The sequence below is a fragment of the Pholis gunnellus genome (assembly GCF_910591455.1).
Source record: "Pholis gunnellus genome assembly, chromosome: 9".
NCBI classification, from domain to species: domain Eukaryota; kingdom Metazoa; phylum Chordata; class Actinopteri; order Perciformes; family Pholidae; genus Pholis; species Pholis gunnellus.
In genome coordinates, this window is record NC_136535.1 from 6,685,610 (window position 1) to 6,710,578 (window position 24,969).

At 42.3% G+C, this 24,969-nt stretch overlaps 1 protein-coding gene across 6 annotated transcripts in view; it reads right to left on the reverse strand.

The window, feature by feature from the left end:
* Positions 1 to 24,969, reverse strand: part of ryr1b (ryanodine receptor 1b (skeletal)) — a 72,876-nt gene that overhangs the window by 9,628 nt on the left and 38,279 nt on the right. Inside the window, exons 56-90 of one of the 6 annotated variants that reach the window (XM_079166247.1) lie at positions 24,658 to 24,735; positions 24,482 to 24,557; positions 24,257 to 24,380; positions 23,473 to 23,588; positions 23,304 to 23,371; positions 23,093 to 23,214; positions 22,805 to 22,854; positions 20,936 to 20,996; positions 20,712 to 20,838; positions 20,512 to 20,620; positions 20,307 to 20,388; positions 19,966 to 20,096; positions 19,550 to 19,870; positions 19,198 to 19,438; positions 18,321 to 18,408; positions 18,125 to 18,217; positions 17,714 to 17,728; positions 15,917 to 16,087; positions 15,777 to 15,836; positions 14,720 to 14,854; positions 14,469 to 14,581; positions 14,279 to 14,375; positions 14,070 to 14,176; positions 13,923 to 13,974; positions 13,613 to 13,693; positions 9,789 to 9,888; positions 8,610 to 8,689; positions 8,084 to 8,160; positions 7,868 to 7,941; positions 7,429 to 7,446; positions 3,791 to 3,871; positions 3,560 to 3,648; positions 3,139 to 3,267; positions 2,694 to 2,798; positions 22 to 103 (exon numbers count right to left, since the gene is read on the reverse strand). In XM_079166247.1, coding sequence (XP_079022373.1) covers positions 22 to 103; positions 2,694 to 2,798; positions 3,139 to 3,267; positions 3,560 to 3,648; positions 3,791 to 3,871; positions 7,429 to 7,446; positions 7,868 to 7,941; positions 8,084 to 8,160; positions 8,610 to 8,689; positions 9,789 to 9,888; positions 13,613 to 13,693; positions 13,923 to 13,974; positions 14,070 to 14,176; positions 14,279 to 14,375; positions 14,469 to 14,581; positions 14,720 to 14,854; positions 15,777 to 15,836; positions 15,917 to 16,087; positions 17,714 to 17,728; positions 18,125 to 18,217; positions 18,321 to 18,408; positions 19,198 to 19,438; positions 19,550 to 19,870; positions 19,966 to 20,096; positions 20,307 to 20,388; positions 20,512 to 20,620; positions 20,712 to 20,838; positions 20,936 to 20,996; positions 22,805 to 22,854; positions 23,093 to 23,214; positions 23,304 to 23,371; positions 23,473 to 23,588; positions 24,257 to 24,380; positions 24,482 to 24,557; positions 24,658 to 24,735 — 3,553 coding nt within the window. The remainder of the gene's footprint in view (positions 1 to 21; positions 104 to 2,693; positions 2,799 to 3,138; positions 3,268 to 3,559; positions 3,649 to 3,790; positions 3,872 to 7,428; positions 7,447 to 7,867; positions 7,942 to 8,083; positions 8,161 to 8,609; positions 8,690 to 9,788; positions 9,889 to 13,612; positions 13,694 to 13,922; positions 13,975 to 14,069; positions 14,177 to 14,278; positions 14,376 to 14,468; positions 14,582 to 14,719; positions 14,855 to 15,776; positions 15,837 to 15,916; positions 16,088 to 17,713; positions 17,729 to 18,124; positions 18,218 to 18,320; positions 18,409 to 19,197; positions 19,439 to 19,549; positions 19,871 to 19,965; positions 20,097 to 20,306; positions 20,389 to 20,511; positions 20,621 to 20,711; positions 20,839 to 20,935; positions 20,997 to 22,804; positions 22,855 to 23,092; positions 23,215 to 23,303; positions 23,372 to 23,472; positions 23,589 to 24,256; positions 24,381 to 24,481; positions 24,558 to 24,657; positions 24,736 to 24,969) is intronic. The other 5 variants (XM_079166250.1, XM_079166248.1, XM_079166251.1 and 2 more) reach the window with 5 other exon arrangements.

A 24,969-nucleotide genomic window follows, 5' to 3' on the forward strand; every position in this document is an offset into this window, starting at 1 on the left:
AGACTGGGACGGACATCGTACCCTCAAGCAGAGACAGAAGCATCACCACCATGTCCTTCTGCAGATCCAACAGCTCCTTCAACAGGCCAATTTGACTGGAGTCCTACAACAAGACCAAAAACACAAAGCAAAACACAAAGAGTGGAGAAATATGTTCTTAACATGTGTGCTGATGGATGATATATTACAGTTTGAGAGGATATGTGCATCTTTCTGAGACAAAAAAACGGGGAGAGTAGCTACCTCAGAGTGTGCTCTACTCCAAAAATGATCCTGGGTTTGCATTTTTAAATAAAGAACATGCATTTTTATCATCACAAATAGTACACTTAATGTGACGGACAGTAAGACAAACGCATTGGAAACACAGGCAGGTATGAGAGGAGGGAAGAAAAAAAGCCTCTGCTAGACAGCAACACCTTTCCCCTTCATCTGAAAGAGCGGCTGCAGCATTAGAGCGAGGAAGACGAACAGAACTGCAGACGCTGATCTTAGCGCTCCTGAAGACCGCCACCAGTAGATAACAAGAGCTGCTAAATTGTTTAGACAGTCTAAAGTGGCAGTCGGGCTGATGAAGGTCTAGAGGAACAAAGCTTTCGGGACGTGCAAGCATCAGCCACCTGCAAAATGGCATTGGCACCTTTTAATACCTCTACGACAGAAACAGCAGAAATACAGCGAAATGAAAAGAAGCAAAGCGAGACATTTAGATGCTTAAGGCAACAATGTGAAAGGAGTCTCATAAATTAGGAAGGAATAATTAACTAGCGGGTTTTTTTCATGAATAAATTGGTTATATTTGTTGTATACCACTTTTAACAAGGGAATAACATCTAAGAATGCGATTACATTTACCTCGTCAATCTTTATTCAAGCCGTCTCTGAACGGACAGATATCAGGGACAATATCTACGGTAATTGAATTTATGGCTTGTTAGAACACCTAAACAATATTACGGAGGGAAATGGAAATGATTTGGGTATTCAGCTGCGTAATAAATGATGTGATGAAGCATAAGATCTTAATAAAAATGTTTTAAAAAAAAAAAAGCTTAACGGGCCTCTAAATGAGATGGCGCTGGCAGAGAGACACATTCTTACGCCATTTCGTTGTCCAGGATCGGGGTGCATCTAACAGGGTTACAGATGGAAATAAAAATGTTATCCATCAACATTTTTACTTTGTTTTTGTATTTGTCTAAACCTGGACGGGCCAAAATGTTCTGATTTGACGCTGCTTCTTATCCAGTACAAACACATCAGACAGGACACATTCAGTGCAGATGTTAAAGCTCATTTTTAGTCTCAACAGAGTTTCTGAAAATGTATTTATAAACCTCAGATGAGTTCATCTGAAAGTGCTGATCCAAACGTTATTATAGCTTACCTTTTTAATAAAAAAAAACTAATAACCTACCATTTGAAAGATATTCAAGATATGCAAATACAAAAATGCATTTTAAACAGCAGCATCAGTAGCAATCCACACAGACTGAGCAGAACACCACGGCTCTTTGTTAGGTCAGACAAGTTACAGACCGCAGGCACACATTATTCAAAGCAAACACACGTTCAACCCCTAATCACTGGTCAGTACTACCACGTGAATCTACACGTAGATAAGGTGAGGTGGATTAACTGTATGATAGACAATCACAAATAAAATGAGAGAACTGTTTTTCCTCAAATTGTTTCTGCCATCTGAACTTGAATTCATGTTGTTGACAACCTGAATGCGGTGAACTGATCAGTTTATGAGGGACACGGTGACAGTGTGCCATCATTCAGCAGCACACTGATAAATTGATATGATGTATAAAAAAAAGCTAAATTTAAAAAAGACTATTTCAAATCAATTAACATAGCTCGTAAAAACAACATGGCTACAGAGAAATGAAAACAGTATTTAGTGAGTTGATATAAATTCTACATTATATATTTGTAATTGAGTGTCTGTGGCGACATTTCCGGACAGAAAATGCTGTGTGAAGTTACTGCTCATGCAAACTTTCCTACTGCTGCAGCTTCACATTAAATGCATTTAACCGGCGAAACACGAGTTGACTTTTATTTTGAAGTGGCCACGGGCCGCATCGATGCACGGATTCCTCATTTAGTTAAATTTGGTCATGCCTGGTGCAGCGCAAAAACGATCACGGTGGCTCACAGTTGGTTAGAAAAACTTTATTATAATGTCTATAGTCTATAGTTTGTTTTGCTGCCCCCCCCCCCCGGCATTCTAGGACTTGTAGTCTTAAAGCACATTTGCTGTTCCATCAGTAAAATCTTTAGGATTACCACCGTAAACATCAAACGGCTGAGCAGAGAGGCAGAAACAATCGGACAAAGAAAATAGGGGAAAAGCTGAAGATATAAAAATGAATTCATTAAACAAAATAATCACAGATATAAAAAAGAAAAGAAAAGAAGAATAAAAAAAAGACATACTTTACTCTGCAGGAACCATGAGAGAGACAGTTCACATAATTAGTATACTCAAAGAGGACTAACGAACTGAACTATATCCTTTTGAAATGTGTACACTTCTATTTGATATTGCTTTCATCTTTTGGTCAACTGAAACACAACAAACACATTATTCTTGATTCTCTACAGGAACGATCCATGATATACGAAGGGAAATACATCGGAAGGCCACAAAAAGGTTAATAATGAGTCGGGATGTTTCTTACCTGAGCAAGTTTCATCATCATGTGAGCAAAGACGTGCAGGAAGCCCACCACAGCGTCCCACAACCTGCTGTGGGCCAGAGACTGCTGGTTTCCAGTACAGGGACCCTGACAGACACAGAAACAAGGTGGACAATGGAGATGAAATCCCAGTGCTGACATCATGTTAGGAGATATATTTTAACATACTGTTTTTCAAAGTAAATGTTCTGAAACAAACATCTGGCTTTAAAGTAAAGGGTGGATAGTTTCAGTGTGGACAGAAGTTTAAATTCTAGCTTTACGGTTTCATTTCATTAACTACAGTGTCTTGTTTTATTTTTAGTTAGTTATTATTCTGGATGTGGAGAAAGTAGGTTTCATAGTTTTATTTTTAAAGAAAAGACTTCCTGCATTTCCTTTCCTACAAAGACGGCGTTACGTGCACAGTGTTCAGGGGCTCTCTCACCTGGATGTACTCAGTCAAGCTGTTGAAGACCTGCTTGGCCACAGTCATTGCTTTGGAGAAATTCCTCTTACCAGGATCATCAATAATGTCTTTTCCTGAGTAGTACCAGTAAAAGTCACTGATCGACTCCTGCACACAGGAAGGAGGAGGAAAACAAAAACTTTGAAATTCTACCGTATTATTACATTGACTGAAAAATGTAGTCTTAGTAGGACATTTGTACAATTAAAGTCATCTTTACCTCACTTGAGTTAGTATACCAAATAAAAAGACCATATTTTCTGAAATAAATGTATGTGTACTGGTTGAGTAAACCTCTCAGTGATAATAACATGAAACAGAGCAGGTATTCACAAAAGGAGCTACAGTCTGGAGAAAGTGGGACAAAGATCAGAGAACCACAGTCGGTATTCAGAGTGACCTGAAGTCTCAGCAGGTAGTCCACCGTGCAGATGATGATGTTGATGGTAGTGGTGCTGCCAGTCTGAGTTCTCAAGTAGTTCTGAAAATCTGGAGACAGAAAGAAAGGTGCGCTTCAAATGGAGTTTTCAACAACTGAAACGTCATAATTTACAGTGCTATATAAATGAGCAAGCGCGCTCCTATAGCTGGAGCTTCATTTGAACACACTCTGGCTCCAGCTTTGACTCACCGTTGTTGTGGCCCTCACAAAGAAGCTGCAGGAAGCGGAAGATGTCACACGTAAATTCATCGTCCGCCATCACTTTCTCATCTGGCAAGAGGGACACAGGAAATGCAAATGATTGATGTTGAAAAGTCTTTCTGCTGTGTTATCCTGTTAGAATACACAGCGGCAAAAACAAAGAGAAGCACAAGGTATTACATGTGTTAAAAGGAAACACCAGTGTATTTAACTTGTTTTTAAACTGAACACTTCATCCCATGATTTAACATTTTCATTTTCATTGCTTCACTGTCTACATACACACTCTATCTATGGGCACAGCGACATGACAAAGATCTGCAGAGACAAAACATTTCACCAATAAAATCGAGTGCAAATTATGATTTACTATTCCCTTGCTGTTTATTAAGGTATATTAAGTTATTACTAAAAGGAAGAAGTAATAGAACAATACACTAGTACATGTCTCCATCTGAACAAGTCATTTTTTAAAATCTATTTTTGAATCTAAAGGCAAAATAATTCTGCTTCTCAGGCAAAACTATTTCACCAGTTCCAAAGACAAAATCAACTTTTTACATAATAGTCATTTTATTGAAGCTAGCGCAGAGATCCTTCCCCTTTCTAAATATAACAAATATATATATATAAAAACTATTTTAACAAGCAAAACTGCACGGGGAATTAGAGTTTAATTATCGTTTTCATAATGTTATAAAACAAAAAGGCTAAATCTGAAAACAGGCGACGTGTTAAAACAGAATAATCAGTATTCAGATTAGGCATCAACTGTGTTATTCTGGTGAAATGGTGATTATGGTTATCCAATATAACGTCACACATCACATTACTGATACACACTTAACACTGCACAATGTTACAGAGGCAGATTTAGTAGTGAAATATTATCGATAAGCAACAAAAAAAAAACTTACCTGCAACAGTAGATGAAACTAAAGCAGAGTGTGTGGTGACGCTGATTAGTGCAGCGTGACTGTACACACATGTGCATTGTAAGAACAGTAAACGTGTAAGTACCATCACTTCACTCCCCTTTCATTAGAATGAGTTAGAATGTGTTTGTCAGCAGGAAAGGGAGGCCGAGAAAACGTTACCTCCGTCTAGCACTCCAGATAGTGTTTTACAGAAAACCTCTATTCAACAAAACTCAGACACGGACAGCAGATCAAACACCGGTCATCACGTTTAAATGGACATGGGATACACAGATAAATGTCACCAGGAAACCAGGGAATAATAACAGATACAGATACAAATCACAAATGAAGACGGTGAACACACAAATACAGAGATAAGTTCAAGGCACTCCGGCATGCAGGACAGATCTACTGAACTCTGCATGTATGGATGTGTATGGGTGTGTATGGGTGTGTATGGATGTGTATGGGTGTGTATGGGTGTGTATGGGTGTGTATGGATGTGTATGGATGTGTATGGGTGTGTATGGGTGTGTATGGATGTGTATGGATGTGTATGGATGTGTATGGATGTGTATGGGTGTGTATGGGTGTGTATGGGTGTGTATGGATGTGTATGGGTGTGTATGGGTGTGTATGGGTGTGTATGGGTGTGTATGGATGTGTATGGATGTGTATGGGTGTGTATGGGTGTGTATGGGTGTGTATGGGTGTGTATGGATGTGTATGGGTGTGTATGGGTGTGTATGGGTGTGTATGGGTGTGTATGGATGTGTATGGATGTGTATGGATGTGTATGGATGTGTATGGGTGTGTATGGGTGTGTATGGGTGTGTATGGGTGTGTATGGGTGTGTATGGGTGTGTATGGGTGTGTATGGATGTGTATGGGTGTGTATGGGTGTGTATGGATGTGTATGGATGTGTATGGGTGTGTATGGGTGTGTATGGGTGTGTATGGATGTGTATGGGTGTGTATGGGTGTGTATGGATGTGTATGGATGTGTATGGATGTGTATGGATGTGTATGGGTGTGTATGGGTGTGTATGGGTGTGTATGGGTGTGTATGGATGTGTATGGGTGTGTATGGGTGTGTATGGATGTGTATGGATGCGTATGGATGCGTATGGATGCGTATGGATGCGTATGGATGCGTATGGATGCGTATGGATGCGTATGGATGCGTATGGATGCGTATGGATGCGTATGGATGCGTATGGATGTGTATGGGTGTTGGAGGAACAATAGATGTCGAATTGTGAGTTAACCGCTGTTGTCAGGGTGGAAGTAAAGGATGTCAACTCATCTCACAGGACGCGAGTAGCTTTTTAAGTGTGGTCATTTCAGAATCTTTTGACTGAAATATGTTTTACTTCATTTGATTTTAAATCCCATCCATTACAAAATACACACTTTACAGCTCTCTATTGGCATGCCATCAGAAAGTGCATACTTGGAAAAACTGTCTTAGTCAAAAATGCACAAGCATGCTCAGATGTACTCATGACAGAAGAACAGAAACGTGGCGGTGGAGTAGGCAGAGTACAACAGAGTACACAATGCATACAGTAATTACAGGAACATGAGTCAGCAATAGTGCTTGAAGCTCTTTAAAAAAGCAAAACTTGTTATTTCATTACTCTAACAGACTATTGCATATGAACAAGTATGCATATATATTACACTTTTAACACCCGTCTCAAACTATGGCTGATGGCATTTGGTCTTTTCTACTTGTGTTTTACATGTTTGTATCCGTTTGTGTTGCTCTTTTGGTTCGCTGCCTAGATGGATGTAAATTTGTATTCTTGGTAACTCTGGCATGTTCACATCTTGTATTTTTTAACATGCTCTGTGCAAATCAAATAAAAGACTAAATAAATACATTTAAATGCACTAATACAATTACTATTACAATTACAATTACTAGAAAGCATTTTGTTTTTCTCTCTTATCTCGACTCTTTTCTCATTATTATCCAGTTATTTGTTCCCCTTATGATCCACTCTTTGTCCTGATGGGACAAAGGACTGAGGAGAGAGCCCTTCCCATCTTCCGTGTAATAAAACGCTCTGCTGGATCAGCAACAGGCTTTTAGTTGTTGCTCTTTTTTTTTTACTTCAATGTACACTGGAAAGCTGTCGAGTTGAGTTTTTCCAACAACGAGGCCACAATTAAATGTTGCTGTCGTGCAAAAGCAGAACTCGATGAGAACATTTTAGGGAGAGAGAGGATTTATATGCAGTGACTTCACACAGATGGTCGAGCTGTGTGGGTCAAACTACATTTAAATGATGTGAATGAGAGCGATACAGGGCTTAGAGAGTCCCTGCTGCTGCTGCAATTCATTTCAGAGTTTCTAGGACACAGGGTCAGTGTAGTTCTCTACGTTCTACTGGAGAGAACTGAGTGGGAAAGGAGGAACGAGGTTACTGCCTCTCCTTCCCAATGATCAGTCACAAGACTGAGTGTCAGAGTTACAGTAGATCTGTGATTAAAAACACTCAAGGACGAAAATCAAACCTTACAAGTGACTGTAAAGTTTGACTTCACTCGGTCCTTGAGTGTGAAATGAAATGCATATTAAAGGTCACAGCAAGGAAAAGACTAGTCGGGTGATCGAGAGCTAAAGAAAAAAGAAAAAAAAGGGACAGAGAGGACAGAAAAGGAGGGACAGAAAGAAAGCAAATATATGAGATCATTTACCACGTTCTAGCTTCTTATCTGAGAACCGTGAGAACAGCAAATTGACGGGTTGGGAGAGAGACATGAGCATGGAGGGGGAAAGGGTCGAAAACGGGCAAAGTGAACAAGATGAGGGAGAGAGAAAGACAAAGAGACGCAGTGAGTCCAGGAATCTCAAGACTGTCCGCGGCTGATAAAACAGATTCACAGATCAATAGTCACAATGCTGCGTTTAATGCTCCAACACTCCTAGAACACACGTTCATGAAAACATACCTGCATTCTCAAACAGGCAAACTCAGACACTCACTAGAACTAGAAACATGTCACAATATGTCTCAAACCAATGCACAATGACGTAGGAGAACAGGGATGTGACAGTGTGTGTGTGTGTGTGGCAGTCTGTGGGGCAGTGTGTTCAGATAGTGTGTGGCAGTAAGAAGCCGTAGACCATACTCACTAGTGCCTTCCTCTGAAACCATCCCAAGTCCCTCGGCCTTGTTTTGTCTCTCAAAAGCATTCAAGTCCAAAACGCTGTGAACATGAAGTATTCGGTCAGTTTAGGACGATGCAGTTCTACAAACTTTACTCACAATAAGCCCTTTTACTCTAAACATTGTTTAGAGAGCAACGATCAAAAAACGAGAGAGGTCAAGAACAGAAATCCACGACAGACCTGCAGGTCTGCATCAGAGCCTGAACGCTAAGGAAGAATCCCACATCCTTTTTATCCTTCAGATAGTCCAGCATTCTCTGCACACAATCAACAAAAGAAGATTAAGATGTTGAGTAGCATCCTAGTAGAACATTCAGTTGAGCTTTAGTCTTCACGCCATCTGAGAAGCTGTCATTGCAAACTGTTTGGAAAACATATTTTTTCCCTCTCCTGTTCAGATGGAACTGATGCTATCGCACCATCTCCGCTAACATCTTCAGGACATTGTTGTGTTGAACAAACAGTTCCCTCTCTGTGTAGCTTCACATACACCTAAATCACAGCCGGAGCTGCCAGCAGCTCTTCACAGGCCTCTGATTGGTCCGGACACAAACTCACTACTTGAAGATTTTCGTCCGATATGTGATCCTGCAAATAATCGCGTGACCTCGTGATATCGTGAAAATCCAGCTGCCGTGATTTATTCCAGCTGTCTAGTGAAAGATGTAATCGTCTAAAATGGATGTAAAACTCTCAGAGTACTTACCTGCTGTACGTCACAGTTGCCTCCATTGAGGATGGAGATTCCCAGTTTGAGTGTGGAAGAAACCATGACTCCAGGTTCACCTGCAATCAGACGAGACATCAGTGGTGGAAGTAAAAGTACCAACACAACAGTGTGCAAATGCTCTGCTACAAGTAAAGCATTCAACATTTGACTTCAGTAGAAGTACTAAATATTAGCGGCAAAATACCCAAAGTAAAAGTGTTAATCGTGCAGAACGGTCCGTTTCAGAAGGAAATATGATTTGTTTATTTTGACGCATTAATGAGTTTCACCTTATTGTTGAAGCTGGTAAAAGTGGGTCTAATTTGTACTACTTTATTGTATATTAGGATGTATTTGTTGATTTAATTAATTAATAACGTGAAGCTGAAAGTACATTTTATTATTTCCAGCATTTCATTCAAAAAACAAAACCTTTTTCTTGTCTACTTGCAATAAAAAATTAAAAATCGGTGGTGGAATGTAACTAAATACATTTACTCAAGAACCGTACTTGAGCACAATTTTAAGGTAATTTACTTGAGTATTTCCATTTTCTGTTATTTTATTCTTCTAATTTACGACCGTTCAGAAGCAAAGTTATTTGACAGCTTTAGTTACTTTGAAGACTCAGTTTAACAATTATAAAAAATATATAAAATCAACTAATAACTGATGCATGTTAATAGATTAAGCTACCCAGCAGTATATAAAGTGATTAAAATGACCCCGACCTTTACCAGCTACAACATGATGCATATTAATTATAATCCATCTATATATTATTCTAAAACTGTCCATTCAGCATAATACTTTTACTTTTGGTCCTTTAGGTATCCTCTGATGCTAAATACCTTTGTACCATTTTGAATGCAGGACTTTGACTTGTAACTGATTCTCACTCCTCGAGGCAAAGTGCAGCATCAGCATCATTTGCTGTTCAGTGTCTCAAACACCACTCTATCCTTGAAGTCAGTTAACTGGCTGAGGGGAACTGTAATATCACACAGCTCCAAAAAATAACTATTTATCACCGATTAGCCCCGATCGGTCATTCATCATTCTGAGATAAGGACGGCCTATAGTGACATTATTTAAAGTCAATATAATATCCGCACAAGTGACACAACCATGTGAGTGACAGTGTGTGAGTGTGTGTGTGTGTGTGTGTGTAGCTACCTTTACAGGCACTGATCATCTGCAGCACCATCTCTGCAGCCCCGCGGTTGTGCAGACGCGACTGCTGGTACAGAAGCCGCTGTTTCTCCATCTCCTTGTCCTGTGGAGAGCAGAGCAAGAGGGACACAGCTGTAACCCTGCCAACTGGGACTGCACTGCCCCCCGCACTCTCTCGCACATATACACACACACACACACACACACACACACACACACACACACACACACCCTTATAATTCTATCCTAATTATGACCATCCATTGACTGCACAGAGACGTTTCTAATGGAGCTAAAGCTGATGACGACATACAACACATCCAAATGAACATTTCTGTTCGCTACAGACTAGATACAAAAAAGGTAGCGGTACATAAGTAAGAAAATATTTTTGAGAAATAACTACTGTATCTCGTCAGGCCTGTCCTTTAAAAGTCTTTAAAAAAAACACTGTCTTAGTCATGAAAAGATTTGGGCTCAGGCGCTGGCTGCAGCCCTGGACCTTTATTTATCTAAAATACTAAAACTACTATTAATTCTCACAAAGATAGAGATACAGGAACACACACACACACACACACACACACACACACACACACACACACACACACACAGTCTCTCTCTTTCAATGGAACACAATGTGTGTTAGTGATGGAGACAGTTATTCCAGCTCTTGACATCTTCCAGAGGCAGCAAACCGTCGATGGCAGCAGACATTTCTTCCCCGGGCATCCCACAACACACCACACATTTCACACATTCTTACGAGGAAGCAACAGCAGTCGTCTGAGTAACACAGCATGCAGATCCCGCTATCCAACAGTACAAACCCAGAGCCCTTCAGTTGTGCTACCTGCAGCAGCATCATGTGGTTCCTCTCGGTCTCTAAGTTTAAACACGGGACACTAAGTCTGTAAACCTGAGCTGAAATGAACTTAATTGACTAGGAGTATCATAAAGTTTAAAAAATATATTTGGGATTTCAATAGTTAATGTTCTAAATTTGTGCTTGCAAGTCTGGGCAATTTTCAGATGAATGTCTAATAAATCAACTAGAGGTTTTGATTTGATAAAAAGGATGATTATTAGGATTACCAGCCAGAGGAGAAGGGTCACATTCAGTGGGAAAAAAAACAGATATTTAGTAAATTATAAGGTCATACATTTCCAAGAAATAAACGTTTTTGTCAAACCACCTCACTTCCCCTCAATTTGCAAGGTTGGATCAACCTCCTCACACCACAGACGCCACCGTTTAACACTGTGAGCCAGTGAGTGCAAAATATAATATATTAGTATCTATTCATGTTCATATATTTATCTTTCAGTACCTTCGCCTCGCTCAGAGGCTCCCTGACCATGATAACACTACTTTAGGCCGGGCGGCAACCTCCGGTTCTGAAAAGTGAAGCCAATGCGGATGAAATGACTCAACTTCTCACTTGATTTATTACCCCAGTAAATATTGTTGAGTTTATGGTCTCAATCTCTAGTTTCAAGTCTTCTTCATTACGGCATGATGTTCATTTAGCAAATTAGGGTCCCATTTAGAGTAAAATAGACCATAAAGTGGAGTTTGATTTAGGGCGGGGCTACCTTGTGATAGACAGGTCATTACCGCTACCAGAGCCGTATACCGCGTCTCTACGTCACTCCTCCTCAGTCCAAATATGGGGATAAAAAAATCCCACTTTTATAATCTCAGAGAATATTTAAGGTTTTTTGCTCGTAAATGTGAGTTTTTTTCTCAGAATATTACCCCGTCCTCTGGCTTCATTATTATGTTTTTTAACCTAAAATGGCCCAAATATGTCAGCTTATATATCAAATAGCAAGAAACAATTGAGTTTTTCTTTATACAAAATAAAATCATATTATTGAATACGTTTGCAGATATTGTTTACTGTTGCCAATATAAAGTACATAACACGTAGACCTGATTGAAATTGAAAACTGTACAGTGTCATACTATATTATACTACTTTAATACTGCTACCTAGTACTGTATTCTACTTCACTGCAATACCCACTGTACTGCACTGTCCTATTATACTACATTAATCCCTTTGTTACAAATAAAACAGTACAGCTGATACGAACAGCTATCCTCTCAACACAAGAGGTTAGATTTGACCCTCCCTCTTCACACCATGCGTAAAGCCTCCGCCCAAAGCACCCAGAACGGGAGCTACCCCTCCCTCTGCCCCCCCCCCCCCCCTCCCTCCTAAGCCTGACTGTTTTTAAAAAGAGTGGAACTTTTCTCTACTTACAGAGGTTCTGCTCATCTTTTTTCGAGCAAACTATGTGTCTTTGTGATGAGTGAGAAGAGGTCGAATGTGGCTGAGGGTGTGAGTGTGTCTGCATGCGAGTCAGTGTATGATTGCATGAGTGGCTTTGGGACAGTGTATGTACGGCTGACTGTGCAGGCTTTTACTGTAGTCCTTGGTGAGCACAGAGAGGGAGACTTGTTAACATCGTCCAATTCAAAAATAAAGACAAACAAAATCGGTTACTTTGCCGGTTAGATTTCAAGTTATTAGGCGAGTCCATAAGGGTGAACGCAGCCCGATTAGCAGGTGAGTACAGGAGGGTGTGAGTCAGGAAAGGGTGGTGCAAGCCTGGGGGAGCCTGACCACGGACACACAAGAGAGCTGGTTCCACTGTCAGGAAACCTGCTGCGTGGCTTCATAACTTATCGGTTTCTAAAAATAGCTGCTTGTCTTGGATGACAACATCACATCTCTGAGCACATATCAGCTACCATAAGAGGCTCTTATGGTAGCTGATATGGTTCACTCTTTTCTCATGAATATCATGAAGGAATAGAAATGAAAATAACCCTGAATGAGGATCAACGCTGAACTCATTGAAGAGGTTCTTGTAGTACACTGAGGCTGCTTTCACACCAAGTCGGGCGTTAAGTGGACCATGTGAGTTTTACCCACAACGCCTGATTTGGTGTGAAAGAGATTCGCAGTGCAAATGAATGTTATGCTGCCCTCCAGGAAAAGCCATCGATCTCTATACCTACAGCATCAGTGTCCAAACCTGGCTTTTGAAGCAAAACAAATCATTGAGCTGCTCAATTCAAATGACCAGACATAGTAAGGGGTTGATTTACCTTTGGGTGCTGCTGAGCACATTTGTCCATATGAAATGTGCAGTTAAAATATATTTTGTGCAGGCAAAGTGATAGCGGCACTGCTAAATGGTGGCCTTACTAGATCTGTTAACAACAGACATGAAGGTGTATTTTATTTTGGAAAACTTTAAACAAAAAACCCCGAACAAAATTTGAGAGATTGCTTTTTTATATATCCAGGTAGGCATTTCAAATTCAAACATTTTAGGATTAATAATATCCTGTATGTTTAGATATGTTTTAAGTAGATGTACTAAACCGTACTAGGATTTGGTCATTTGCTGTAAACTTCAAACAACCCCTAAACAAATTGAGAAGCACATCAGGCTTGGAAACTGTGATTCTATGACACCTAGCAAAGACTCAGTGGTCTGTTTTGACCTCTGTTTCATTTTGTTGTCTTTAGCTGCACCGACTCTCTGCACCCAAGTCATGCAATTTAGGAAATATAACAACTCAAGTCCACAACATTGAACCGACTGGTGGGCAGAGTCCAGCAAAGGCATGCACAGGTCAGTCCACAATAGCAGGAAATACACAAGTGTTGTGAGTGGACGAGAGAAAAGAGAAGATTTGTGGTGGGGGGGGTTGTGCCGAGTGTGTTTTCAAGGTGTGGTCACTCAGTGCGTGGGGAGTTGCTTCTCCGCTGACTCCCCCTGCCTCCCTTCCCCTGGTCTCCCCATACCATCTCTGTCTGTCGCACCTCAAAGGCTGGCTCCTCCCCCTCCTGATCTCCCCCTTCGTCCTCCTCACCAATGTGGCAGCTCTGGAGGGAGATGACAGCAAGTGCAAGACCACATCAGATTTAGCAATCACACATTCACAATAATTGTTGTTGAAGGCAAATGTAACAACCAACACCAGACTTTCTGTTGTGCAATTCCAATCTATTATTTTCAGCTGTATGTCATTCAGTTGTTCTTTCTATCCATTTATTCACATCCACACAATTCACATCCAGAGCATTTAAAGATGCTGCTCACTGACTGTCTTACCTTTGCCATAATATCAGCATAAGACATATAGAGATGGTCAACGTCAAGTTTACTGTAATGAGAAAACACAGGACAGAACTCAACGAGAGTCAGTGAGGGAACGGGTCATTAAAGAGGCGAGTCGCAGACGCAGCAAAACGCCCTCACCTCTTCTCTGTGAGAGCTGTGCGGCTGAAATGAAGAATCAGCTGATGAAGGGGGTCAGGCTTCGTCTCGGTCTCCTCTTCCTCTTCCTCCTCTTCCTCCAAGGCTTTCTAATTATTGGAGTTAACGTACGACCGGCATTAAGGACATATTGCCCACAATGTGTAGGTTGATCTTGTGATTCACGCGTTTAAAAAGGGAGGATGACTTACTGACAAGTCGTCGATCATCTTGTCCTCAAATGAGTAACCTTCAGTCTCTAACCAGTTACGTTTGTAGGCGTCCAAGAACATGTTGGTTGCCCTGTGCCTGTGAGAGGAGAGGAGAGGAGACGGTTGTAATGGCTCATGTAAAGCCTTCAGATTATTTTATTGAGCGTTTTTGTTTGAGGGGAATCATTACGCGGGGACGTTGTACAGGGGCGTCATCCTGAAACAGGCCACCACGGCCCTGCGACGCTGTTTGGACAGCAGCTTGTGCCACACCATTTTCTTTGACTTGAAGGGATGCTCCGTCTAGAGAGAGAGAGAAAAAAGCGTTGACCGAACAAATCCTCATTTTTGCAGCAAAAGCTTGTCAAGTCAATGCCTTCAATGTGTGTACAGTCATGTGTGTTTGCTCGCAGAGCACTTGAGCTTGTGTCCTTTACTCACCACCTCAATGTGGTAAAGGACAGCAGACACCTCTTGAACCCTTTTCACCACCTTCTCAGGGTCCTCAGCATCCTCAGCCTTTCCGGACAACTCCTTATAAAGGGACATCTGCCAGCGCATAGCCGGGTCCTCCACCTGAAACCAAAGGGCAAATATGTAGGCTGCGTGTTACATAGCCCAAAGGGATGAAATCCTATTGTTTCTGAGCTTAGTTATTATTATTACTAAGTTGAGTCAGGAGGACGATGCATGATCAGGCCTGTAGTTATTTCTCATATATCCTGCTAACTCATACTTTCATTGCTGTCATTGTTTGGGTTGTCAGTCATGAAATCAGCTGTTCTCATCATCCTTTGAACTCACCTGACTATATTTGCCTTCTGAAACACACGTTTCGACATCTCCTGAACTGTAGGTCTGATTGCTACAAAACATTTCTGTGGCTCATTATTGGACCAAATTTTGCATAAAGCTTGACACACAGAAGTCTAAAAGGACTCAGCACATAATCGACCTAACTTCACAACCATTGGGCCAATCATCGCAAAACTGGCAGGATGTTTCCACATAAGTACCTGAATCGTACCATAAGGAGTGCTATGAATGCAAAGAATGGGCGTGACAAAACACAAATCAGAAAATATATCAGAAATAGTTTGTCCAATCATTACAAAACTCGCAGGATAGGTTTCCTCACAATGTTGACCACCGCGTGTAAAACCATTATGAAATTGTTCAATAGGGGTCACCACCAGTTCCAAACATGTGCAAGGCAAACATTAGTTTGTCCAAACATCCCCAAATTTAGGGAATGTTTTTAATCTGTTTAAAATGTCCCCAAAATTTCGACATTGACCAATTGGGGGTGAAGGTCGTGGCCCAGCAAAGATTTTGACAGAAACAAATGAGCGCCTCATCCAATCGTCATAAATCCTGTTAGTTATCTTTAATGTAGGAGTTGGAAAGGTGTCTGTATTGGCCTGAACCCCGGAATTGCCGCTTGCGGTTATTTTCACTATCATCTTCAATATGTAACATAATTGAATGGTCTACTCACCTTGCCTTGCAGATGCAGATTGTTGTTCAAGAACTCCCTCACCTCTTCATCTGTGTCTTTCTACAAGGGAAGAGACCAAGATTCAGGCGACATTCAGAATGTATTTGTTCAAAAAGTTGACTTCGAACACTTCAAAGTACCAGTGAGTATCTGAGCTTGGCGAGGTTGATGAGCTCCTGGTCTGCCGGAGAGCACATGTTGAGGCCGATAGGAAGCATCTTTTTTAACGCTGCAACGATAAGAGAGGTCTGCACGGAGTAGCGATCCCCCCGCCGCTTCTTCTTGGTACGCTCCTGCTCTGAGCCTCCAGACTAAAGACAGAAAGAAAAGTTCAGACCGATCCATCACTGTTCCACTTACAAGCCCCTGCGCCTCAAACATTTCCTTTTCAGAAAATATTTTTGTGACATCGGAGGCTTTTCGAGAATATTAGACAAAAAAAAATGACGTAAGACTACTTCTAACACAAAACATAACAGAAAATGGACACAATGAGAAGCCAAGAACCAACTGTCGAGTAACATTTTACGCACAACATGCTGATGAAGTGAATCGACAAGTGAAAGTAATTATTCATCTGCTGAAATCAAACAACACGTTTTTCTCATGAATATCAACTCGTGGCGGTGCTTCAGGTGCTTCACTGCTGCATCAGCTGCAGTCCATACACACAATGCAGCCTCACTGTTAGTAGTGCAGTGGCCAGACAGGGCACATCCTGTTCCACTGGACAGCACGCAGAATAGCACAAGTCTATATGGGGGGGGGGGGGGGGGGGGGTCAGCTCCGTCGCCCTGGAGCTCTTCTCACACGCTCCTGTCCTGCTGAGGCGGCCAGCGCTCATTACCGACTGTTGCCTGGCCTTTACAGCAGCCCCTCTGCCCTCAGCGCAGTGTGCCTCTGTGGGTCCAAACTGCTCTTTGGCCAGAGAGAGGCGTTGTGATGATCAGGCAACAGAAGCTCACAGTAATGCCCATCTGATAGCCCAGGAGAGGAGGTTTTTCATTTTCATCTTACAGCAACCACAAAAAGGAAAAACATGAGATACTTAACGATTTAACTTTTTAATGGTGTCAATGAATTAGATATGGAGGGACGAGTCCAGTTAGTAAATGACTGGTGATGTCGAGCTAGCTTCAGTTTCCCCTCCCCGACACACGCTGCTGATGGATCAAGCGAATGGTGCCAGTGAAGAATGGTCGTTTTTTTTTTGGGGGTGTAAACAGGTAGTGAAGACGAAGCCGCCGATAATATTCAAAAGAGAAGAGTCCCCCTGCGCAGGAATCTTTACCACAAGAAGCTGAAAGAAATCCAACGTCAATAACAACGTCTCAACATCACAGATGGCACAGTAGCGTGGGCTCCACGACTGTGTCCAACGGGGACGATCTGAAGGCAAACTGTTTATTAATCAAAAAAGACAGGTAGGGGGTGATGGCGCTCAGCTGCAGGAGTGCACGCTCCAAAAAAAGACATACGCAGCAGCTCAGCCGAGCGCCATGAAACCTCTCAGGCCACTACGATCTACGGCAAAGAGCTTTCATCAAGCCGCTCCAGACCCCTACTCACACATATACACAAACATAAAAACACACGCGCTCATGTCGCTAACACACGCCCAGTCACGCTCAACATCACTCAAATATGTCCCACTCGCAGAAAACATTCATTACAGAAGCAGTTTCAACTAAACCTACATCTACACACTATCATCTCACCCATTGATCTGCATTATCGGAACATTGCTATTACTGGCTATTGTTCTGATTCTTCCACTGATAGTGTTTATAACCCTATGTGTGTCTGTATGTGTGTGAATATTGGGGTCTGTGCTTTTAAGAAGTGTGGAGGTTCCATGGGAGCGCTTGATGAAATGCCTCCCAAAACTCAGGGTGCCATGCGATCAGCACAGCGCTCGTGCACAAACACAGTCTAACCTCTCCATCTCCGGCCTAGAGGCCCAGCGTCCAACCCCGACACAGGATATAAGGAGAAAACACAGTTAGCAACACTCCTGCTACTGCCTGGACACTACGTACTGCCACTTACATGGTCCTGGAAGAGGAGGGTATTAGTGACGTAAAGGCAGAGTACTCTAACAATTCTAGAAAAGGATTATTATTTACCTGACGTTCTTATCCATTTAAAGAAAGAAAGGAAATAACAGCTGAGAATGGATAAAGAGGGGTTTCATTTAAAGTCTTACCCGCTTGGAATGGGTGGTGTTAGTGAAATATGAATTATTAGAGTTTGTGTTACAGCTCAAGATATGGAGTGAGTGAATAAAACATCTTATTGAGTAAAAGGCGATGTTCTTCTTGGCCATTTGTCTGCTTGTCCGCTCTCACCTTGCTCATCTTGCTCTTACTGTCAGCGGTCAGGAAGGACATGTTGTTGATCTCATTCATCACCACAAAGTTCTGCTCCTCCCTCTTAAAGTTCTGTAATGAATAACACAAAGGAAGGTGGTAGACGGCAAAGGACAGACACAATTCACCAAGTAGAAAGAAAAAAAAAAAGACCACGGAACACAGAGAGACTCACATGGGATTTGGACCAGAAAATGAAGACTTCTCCCACCATCCTGAAAAGCTCCTCAGCATCTGGGTCTGGACAGGTCAGCCACCTCGCCCTGCAGGCAGAGACAGCAATGGATACATTCAAGCACTCGAATCAAAGTCTGCAAGTCCTACTCAAGAGATGGGTAAGGGTCAGACAATGGACCAAACTGGATTTATTTGTACTAGATAATATTTTACTCTCTATTCTGCAAACAAGTCAAATGCCTTATATATGTCCTTTTCACAGATAGGAGTTGAATTACAATGGAAACCGCTCAGTTATAATATTGATCCGCTTAGAGCTGCAGACGTGATTTCTATGAGCAGTTTCCACAGTATCTTTAAACTTGCTTCAGGGAACCACAAGCACCACCAACTGCAAATACTGAAAGTTTTCCCTTTTTGTACTTTGTACTTAAACATGCCCATGACAAGGTTGCTCAATGTGGTTTCTTTTTTGTGCTCTTGGACAGAAATAATCTGATCACATACATGATTTTTGTAAATATACCTAGAATAATTTATCTAAATGAATCCAGAATAACTACTCTACTTTGGTAGATATATTGTATTCCAGGTTTTCCATTTGTCTGTTTAAAACTGTAATTTGATGAAGTCTGAAGCTTTGCCACTTGTCGCCATGCTGATGAAGCACTGAACACTAATACATCTTTTTCAGTCAAAGACGTGCTTTAGTCTCCAAATTGAATACAGTAATAGTATTCTTAAAGAAAAACAATGCTCATTGATTGTAAGTCACTCAGGACAAAAGTGTCAACTAAATCTCAGACTGTGATACTAACGATATACAGCAATAATGCGTTTTACACATTAATCGTGTCCTCGGTGAGTTCAGCTACCTGTTATTGTCCACGTAGCGGATGAGCAAGGGGTAGAGAGCATACAGGTCCCGACACAGCACAGCGAACTCGTCTCTGATGGTCCCGTTTTCGCTGTCCACCTCTATCTTGCCCTCCATGCGCAGCTGATCCTCCTCCGCCACCACCTTACCTGTGCGCTTCTTCAGCTTTTCCATGGTGGGGATGAAGTGGGATTTAAGCATCTCTGGTTTAGCCCTGCTGACAATGGGCTGGGCAAACACTGGACAAGGGGGCGCACAGGAAACAGCAGTAAGAGTCTGCATGGTCTTCTCCAAATAGGAGATGAACAACGTGTGAAAAAGAAGATGTTTCGCATCTTCCGCCCACTGACCTGCCAATCTCTTCATCCAGGAGGCCTCGTCTATGCCCAGGTTGTTAACCACAATCTTCATGATGCTGCCCAGCAGCTGGTTCAGCTGCTCGGAGGTGATGGAGGTGCACAGCTGGCCCTCCATGTCGGGGAAGTTCTCCAGGCCCCTCTCCCACCAGCGTGGGAGGTAGTTACACAGCATGGGCAGGGTGATCTCAATCACGTGGGGCATTTCTGTGTAGCGAGCCCCGGACTCAGCCAGGTCATGGATCTCCTTCATCAGGACCTCCAGCTCTGGGATGTCCGTGCACAGCTCCTCCACTTGGTTGGGAAGACCCAGAACTGAAGACGGAGAGAGTAGACGGACGAAATACAAGGTAGGGAAACCAATTCTGGGGTAATGTTGTGCTGGGGAGGAAAACAAAGCGAAAACTCACTGGTTCTCTCTCTGGGAGTCTTGGTGGTATAAACAGAAAACATGTTGAACTCATTCAGCGATGGCTCAAGGAAGGCCACCGGCATAGCAGCTGCTAAGTGGGCCAGACACTCGCCGAGAGCTGGTCGCTGTCTGCAGAAGAGAAAGATAATATAATCTTTGAAAGCATGCTATTTTTTCCCTGTTTAATGATCTTTACGCAGTTTTTCCTGTGAATGAAGGGAATCAGGATTGAGGGCGTGTGGATTTTGTGCCATTTAAATTATAATCACTTGACAATCAAATCCTATAGAAAAGCAAATTGCTAAAGACGCTTTCATAGATCCAGAGGTCTCTACTCACTTCTCTACATGTGGAGTCTTCACTGTGCCCAGAGAGTAGATACTGCACATCAAACGGTAGCAGGATATTTGCAGGTCGTCCACTGAGGATGCAGAGAAGAGAGGCATTGCATTAGCTACGAGTCGCCCCTTTGCGTCGCCGAGTCAAGAGCCACGACGGGCGAGCCGTGACCCGTTAACTCAACGGAGAGGAGCGCTTCACTCACACATGACGTCGTCCCCAAACTGGTGCTGGGCGATGTGGTCGAACAGTGAGGTGAGGACTGGCAGCAGGGCATTGGTGGTGTAGTTGATGTTCTGGGACACACCCTTAACCTACAGGAACACACACACACATATACACATATCCGCTCAAAAGGAAGATTAACATGTAAAAAAAACAAAGCGGATGGGAGCCGCCTCTCACCTGGTTCCGACTGGACACTTTGCCCAGTTTCAGATTCTCAACCATCTTCTCAATGTCATCGGCAGCACTCTCAAAGAACTGGCGCAGGACGGCCTTGACAATCTCAGGGCCCGATTTCATAACGGTCCTTAAAAATGAGGACACAAAATATCAGCATCAATCAGATGGTTTGTTTCCATTTTCTTTCTGCCTGGGGTTTGTGATATGGATAGCTTGTGAGTTACCTGGCATCCAGCGACCGTGAGAGGATGTGCAGACAGTTTACCACTGCGCTTGCATCTGTTCCTGAAAACAACAGCGCAAAGATGTGTTGTCAGAGACGTCCACCTCCTAATAGAGCTCAATGTATTGTAAAGGACAGATTTATTCATAGAGTTAAGAGTTAAGCACTCCACTAATAACAGAAAGCACAAACAGTTACACTACGCACGTTAAAAATACAACAACCAAACTCAGAATTACATTAAAACCATTCATTTTTACTCATTACATAACTGAGACAACTTAAACACGTAATTATGAAACAGTTGAACCATACATTGCTATAGTGTGCTATGCGCTCCATTTAAAACTTTACAGTTCGTCTGCAGTTTTGCATTGACTATCATGTACTTGCGAGTGTCTATTAGAGATGCATGGTGGTGAAGATGGAGAATGAGGTTAAAGCACACACTGCCTCACATAAGCCGAGCTGACAACACTTCACAGAGCTGCAGCGCAATGCTGTCCTACCTGACACCACTACAGACATTCATGCTCAAATCCCTCTCAGTTATGAGTGACACTCTGGGGTTTGTTTTTTGCTCAGTGTTGTAGTCAAGACAAGCTAAAACAAGAAAGGTTTAAAGTCTATCGTGACCAAGACTTTGAAGGGTTGAGACCGAGTCAAGACCAGTCCCACACTAGCGTGACACACTTCAGATAAAATGTTGAATAGGCAAACCAGAGATTCCTCAAATGTATCTAAAAGATCCACATTTCTGATAAAAACACGCACAGAAAACACCTCTTTTGATGCCACATGTACGGTCTATGTGTGCATGTATGAGAGAACCATAAGAAATGTCTTGATAAAGTCATTAAAAGGCATCTTCTTTGTTTTCTATGAGCAATCACAGTAATGACGTTAACTAATAAATCAGACAATGCTCAGGCAGTTTTGTCATATCCCTGAAGTTGTGGTCTTAAAATAAACAAGCAAGACTTTCAAAAAGAGGTCTTGAGACCAATCGAGTAATACAACACTGAAAGGTACAACTGTATAAACACCTGGGCCCAGATGTGTGAACGATGCGTACGCACTAAAAGCATGCATACGGCACTTGGAATTTATAAAAGAAGAAAGCGCGGCGAGAATGTGCCTCACTGCTGGTGAAATGATAAGCTGGACATGAAATATAAGATGATGTCACCTTATAGTGAAACATTTTGTAGGTTATTTTTCAGTTTTCCAATTTTTTTTCTGTAAAATGTCAATCTGAGGCATCCAAGCCATCGTCTCAGTTAATGGTCGTTTAGCTTTGTCCTGAAGATGAGCTCAATGAATTAGTCATTGGTCATCTGTGAGGTGTTCAATAATGAAGACTGACGTACCACCACGATGATTGTTTTCAGATACGTGTGATTAATGTATGCTATTTGCGCTATAAATAGTCATAGCCGTCTGTAAAGGTCGCAGGTAACTGGAGAAACTTGACTTGCACTACTTTGCTGTTCTTCTCATTGACGGATGTAATAAGTGGTGGAGCAGGCTCAAGAATTACTCCATCCATTCATGGCTACTCGTATGAGAACCAATGAGGCTTGTGCACGATTGAGATTTATAAAACACAATCAGGCTGAGCAGAAGTTGAGCTTAAGACAGAGCAGCATTAGATCCTGTAAGCAGTAAGGGAGGGATGAGAGTGTGGGGAGGACAGAATGTGTGACACAATGTACGGAATAACATCATGACATATATAAAGGGCAAGGTAGGAAGGAAGAGGGAGTGAAAAATCATCTGACGAAATAAAAACTATTCAGAAAGGGAAAACTGATTCAACAGAGGGACAGAGATGGTGAGAGGGCATAACGCCACCATGCAGGTTCCTTACCAAAAAGAGAAACTCTGTGCCTCACCAAAGCCCCCAACTTACAGAAGATACTGAGGTCGGAGGAGAAAAGGTGGAGAAGGAGGGAGAACGGTCGAGGGAAACAGGGCAGGAAAGATGTTTGAAGTGACACAGAAAGCAAAAGGGAGGTCAAGGATTTTTAACTGGATATTGCACAACAGGAGAGAGATGGAGACACAGGGAAGAGGAATCGACACAGTCACAGTACTGTACTAGAGGAAAGCTAGAACAGGTCATTCAGAGAACAGACCAGTCTTTTACCGCACATACCTTGCAATCATCTCCTTCTCCTTGTTGGAGGAATGCCCTCCACTACCCAAGACTTTAGCGGGAGTGGAGAGGAAGTACAGGCAGTGGTTCTTGAAGTATTGATTGACCAGCGGCAGGAGGATCTATACAAAATAACCAGGTGAAATAAGAACATTTCACCAAGACTGCATCCCTACACAGGTTAGCTTCTGTACAGTTTCAAACAGCTCACCTTGGCAAAGAATTTGATCTCTTGTTCATGCGGCGACTTCTCCACTCTACCACTGCTGACCACAGCCTCTGTTCAAACAAACGGAGTCAGAATCAAGACAGCCCTCAAAAGGTGCATGTTGGTTAAACAGTGCGCAGTTAAAAGTTAGAAGTCTCTCAAACCACAGTACCGAGATGAGCGATGAACTCCTGGGCGATGTCCATCCATTTAAGAAGCTTCTGGAGGAAGCCGTAGGCGAAACGCTTCTCAATGGAGGAGATGTCCTGCTCCATGTCCTTCAGTCCCCTGAAGAGAGAGGAATAATGAAATATAGAGAGAGGGGGAAACATGGACAGAACTGGGGCGTTCCTGTTATGCAGCAACATTTCTGTCCCCATGAATTACTACGTTACATTTTCTTTAAAACGTGTCAAATATTTATAATAAAATTATAGCTGCTGTTTGCTTGTTTTGACCATTTTACTTCATTTACTGTGTGTCTCTGAAGTAATCTCATCAAAAGAAAGAAAAGACGACGACACTTGGGAGGGAACTCAAAGGTGTAAAGTTGGGTGAGTATACATTTTCACTCATGTCATTTTCCCCCATGTTTCATGGTGTTATCTGTTTGTCGCACTCAACAATTTCCATCCTGTTCGGCTAAATTATGAAGAAAGTTACATCTGATATAGGCCTAGTTATAAAAGTTCTGTTGATGTTTAGACGGCTAGCTCGCTAAATCTAGATCACTCACAGAGCTAAGGCTAACTCAGCTCAAAATGTTTAAACCAGTAATAGTCATTATTATTTGAGCGATATATATTGTTCCTATATAATGCAAAACACATGAAAAATCTCTTTTCTCCTAAAGTTATGTGGCCAAAATGTTGCTGCACAACAGGGAGAACCCTGCTATCAGAGGAAACCGTTCTACGCTCTAATCTTAAATGAACTGGTGAGAACATCCTGCTTACCTCGTCACAGAATATCCATTGAGCTGCAGGAACTTGAGCAGGTCCTGGGCCTTCTCCCTGTCCCTGGCCTTCTCCTTAGCCGTCAGGGTGTCATACGGCACGAGCAGAGGATGGGTGCCACCACCTAACAGAGGTCATTTTTGGACTCAACAGATTGCAAACTAGCAATGATCACTCAAAACAAACTCTTCAGATGAGGATGTGTCATAGAAAACCCCCTCTTACCTTTGGACTGTAGCTCCAGCTTCTTCTTCCTGCCCCAGGTGTTGTGGTAGTTCTCAGCCAGCTGCTCGGCCATAGACTACACGGTGAGGGTGACAACATTATATAGTCAGGCTCCTGACAGTCCAACCGAACTATGAGACCTACAGTTACCTGTGCTGTGACAGAAAGATACGCACCTGCAGCTCTCTGGACAGGGCCATTCCTGCGATATCAATTGGCTGAGGGTTGTAGCCGTGACTGGGATCATAAGTGGCCTGAAGACAGAAAACACATCATACAGAGATGTGGTTCTCCGTGTGAGGTTTAGGGACCTCCAGAGGACTCCAGGAGGTTCCCACAAAAAGACAAGTGCTTTAATTTTGTTTCCCCCATTTAAGTTATGCACAAGTGCAGCACGTTTAAGAATACTGATTTCAATGGGTCACAAGTGTGTACTGTGAACAGATAGGTCGGATTATTTTCACCCCTTTTTTAAACCTGGAGGGACA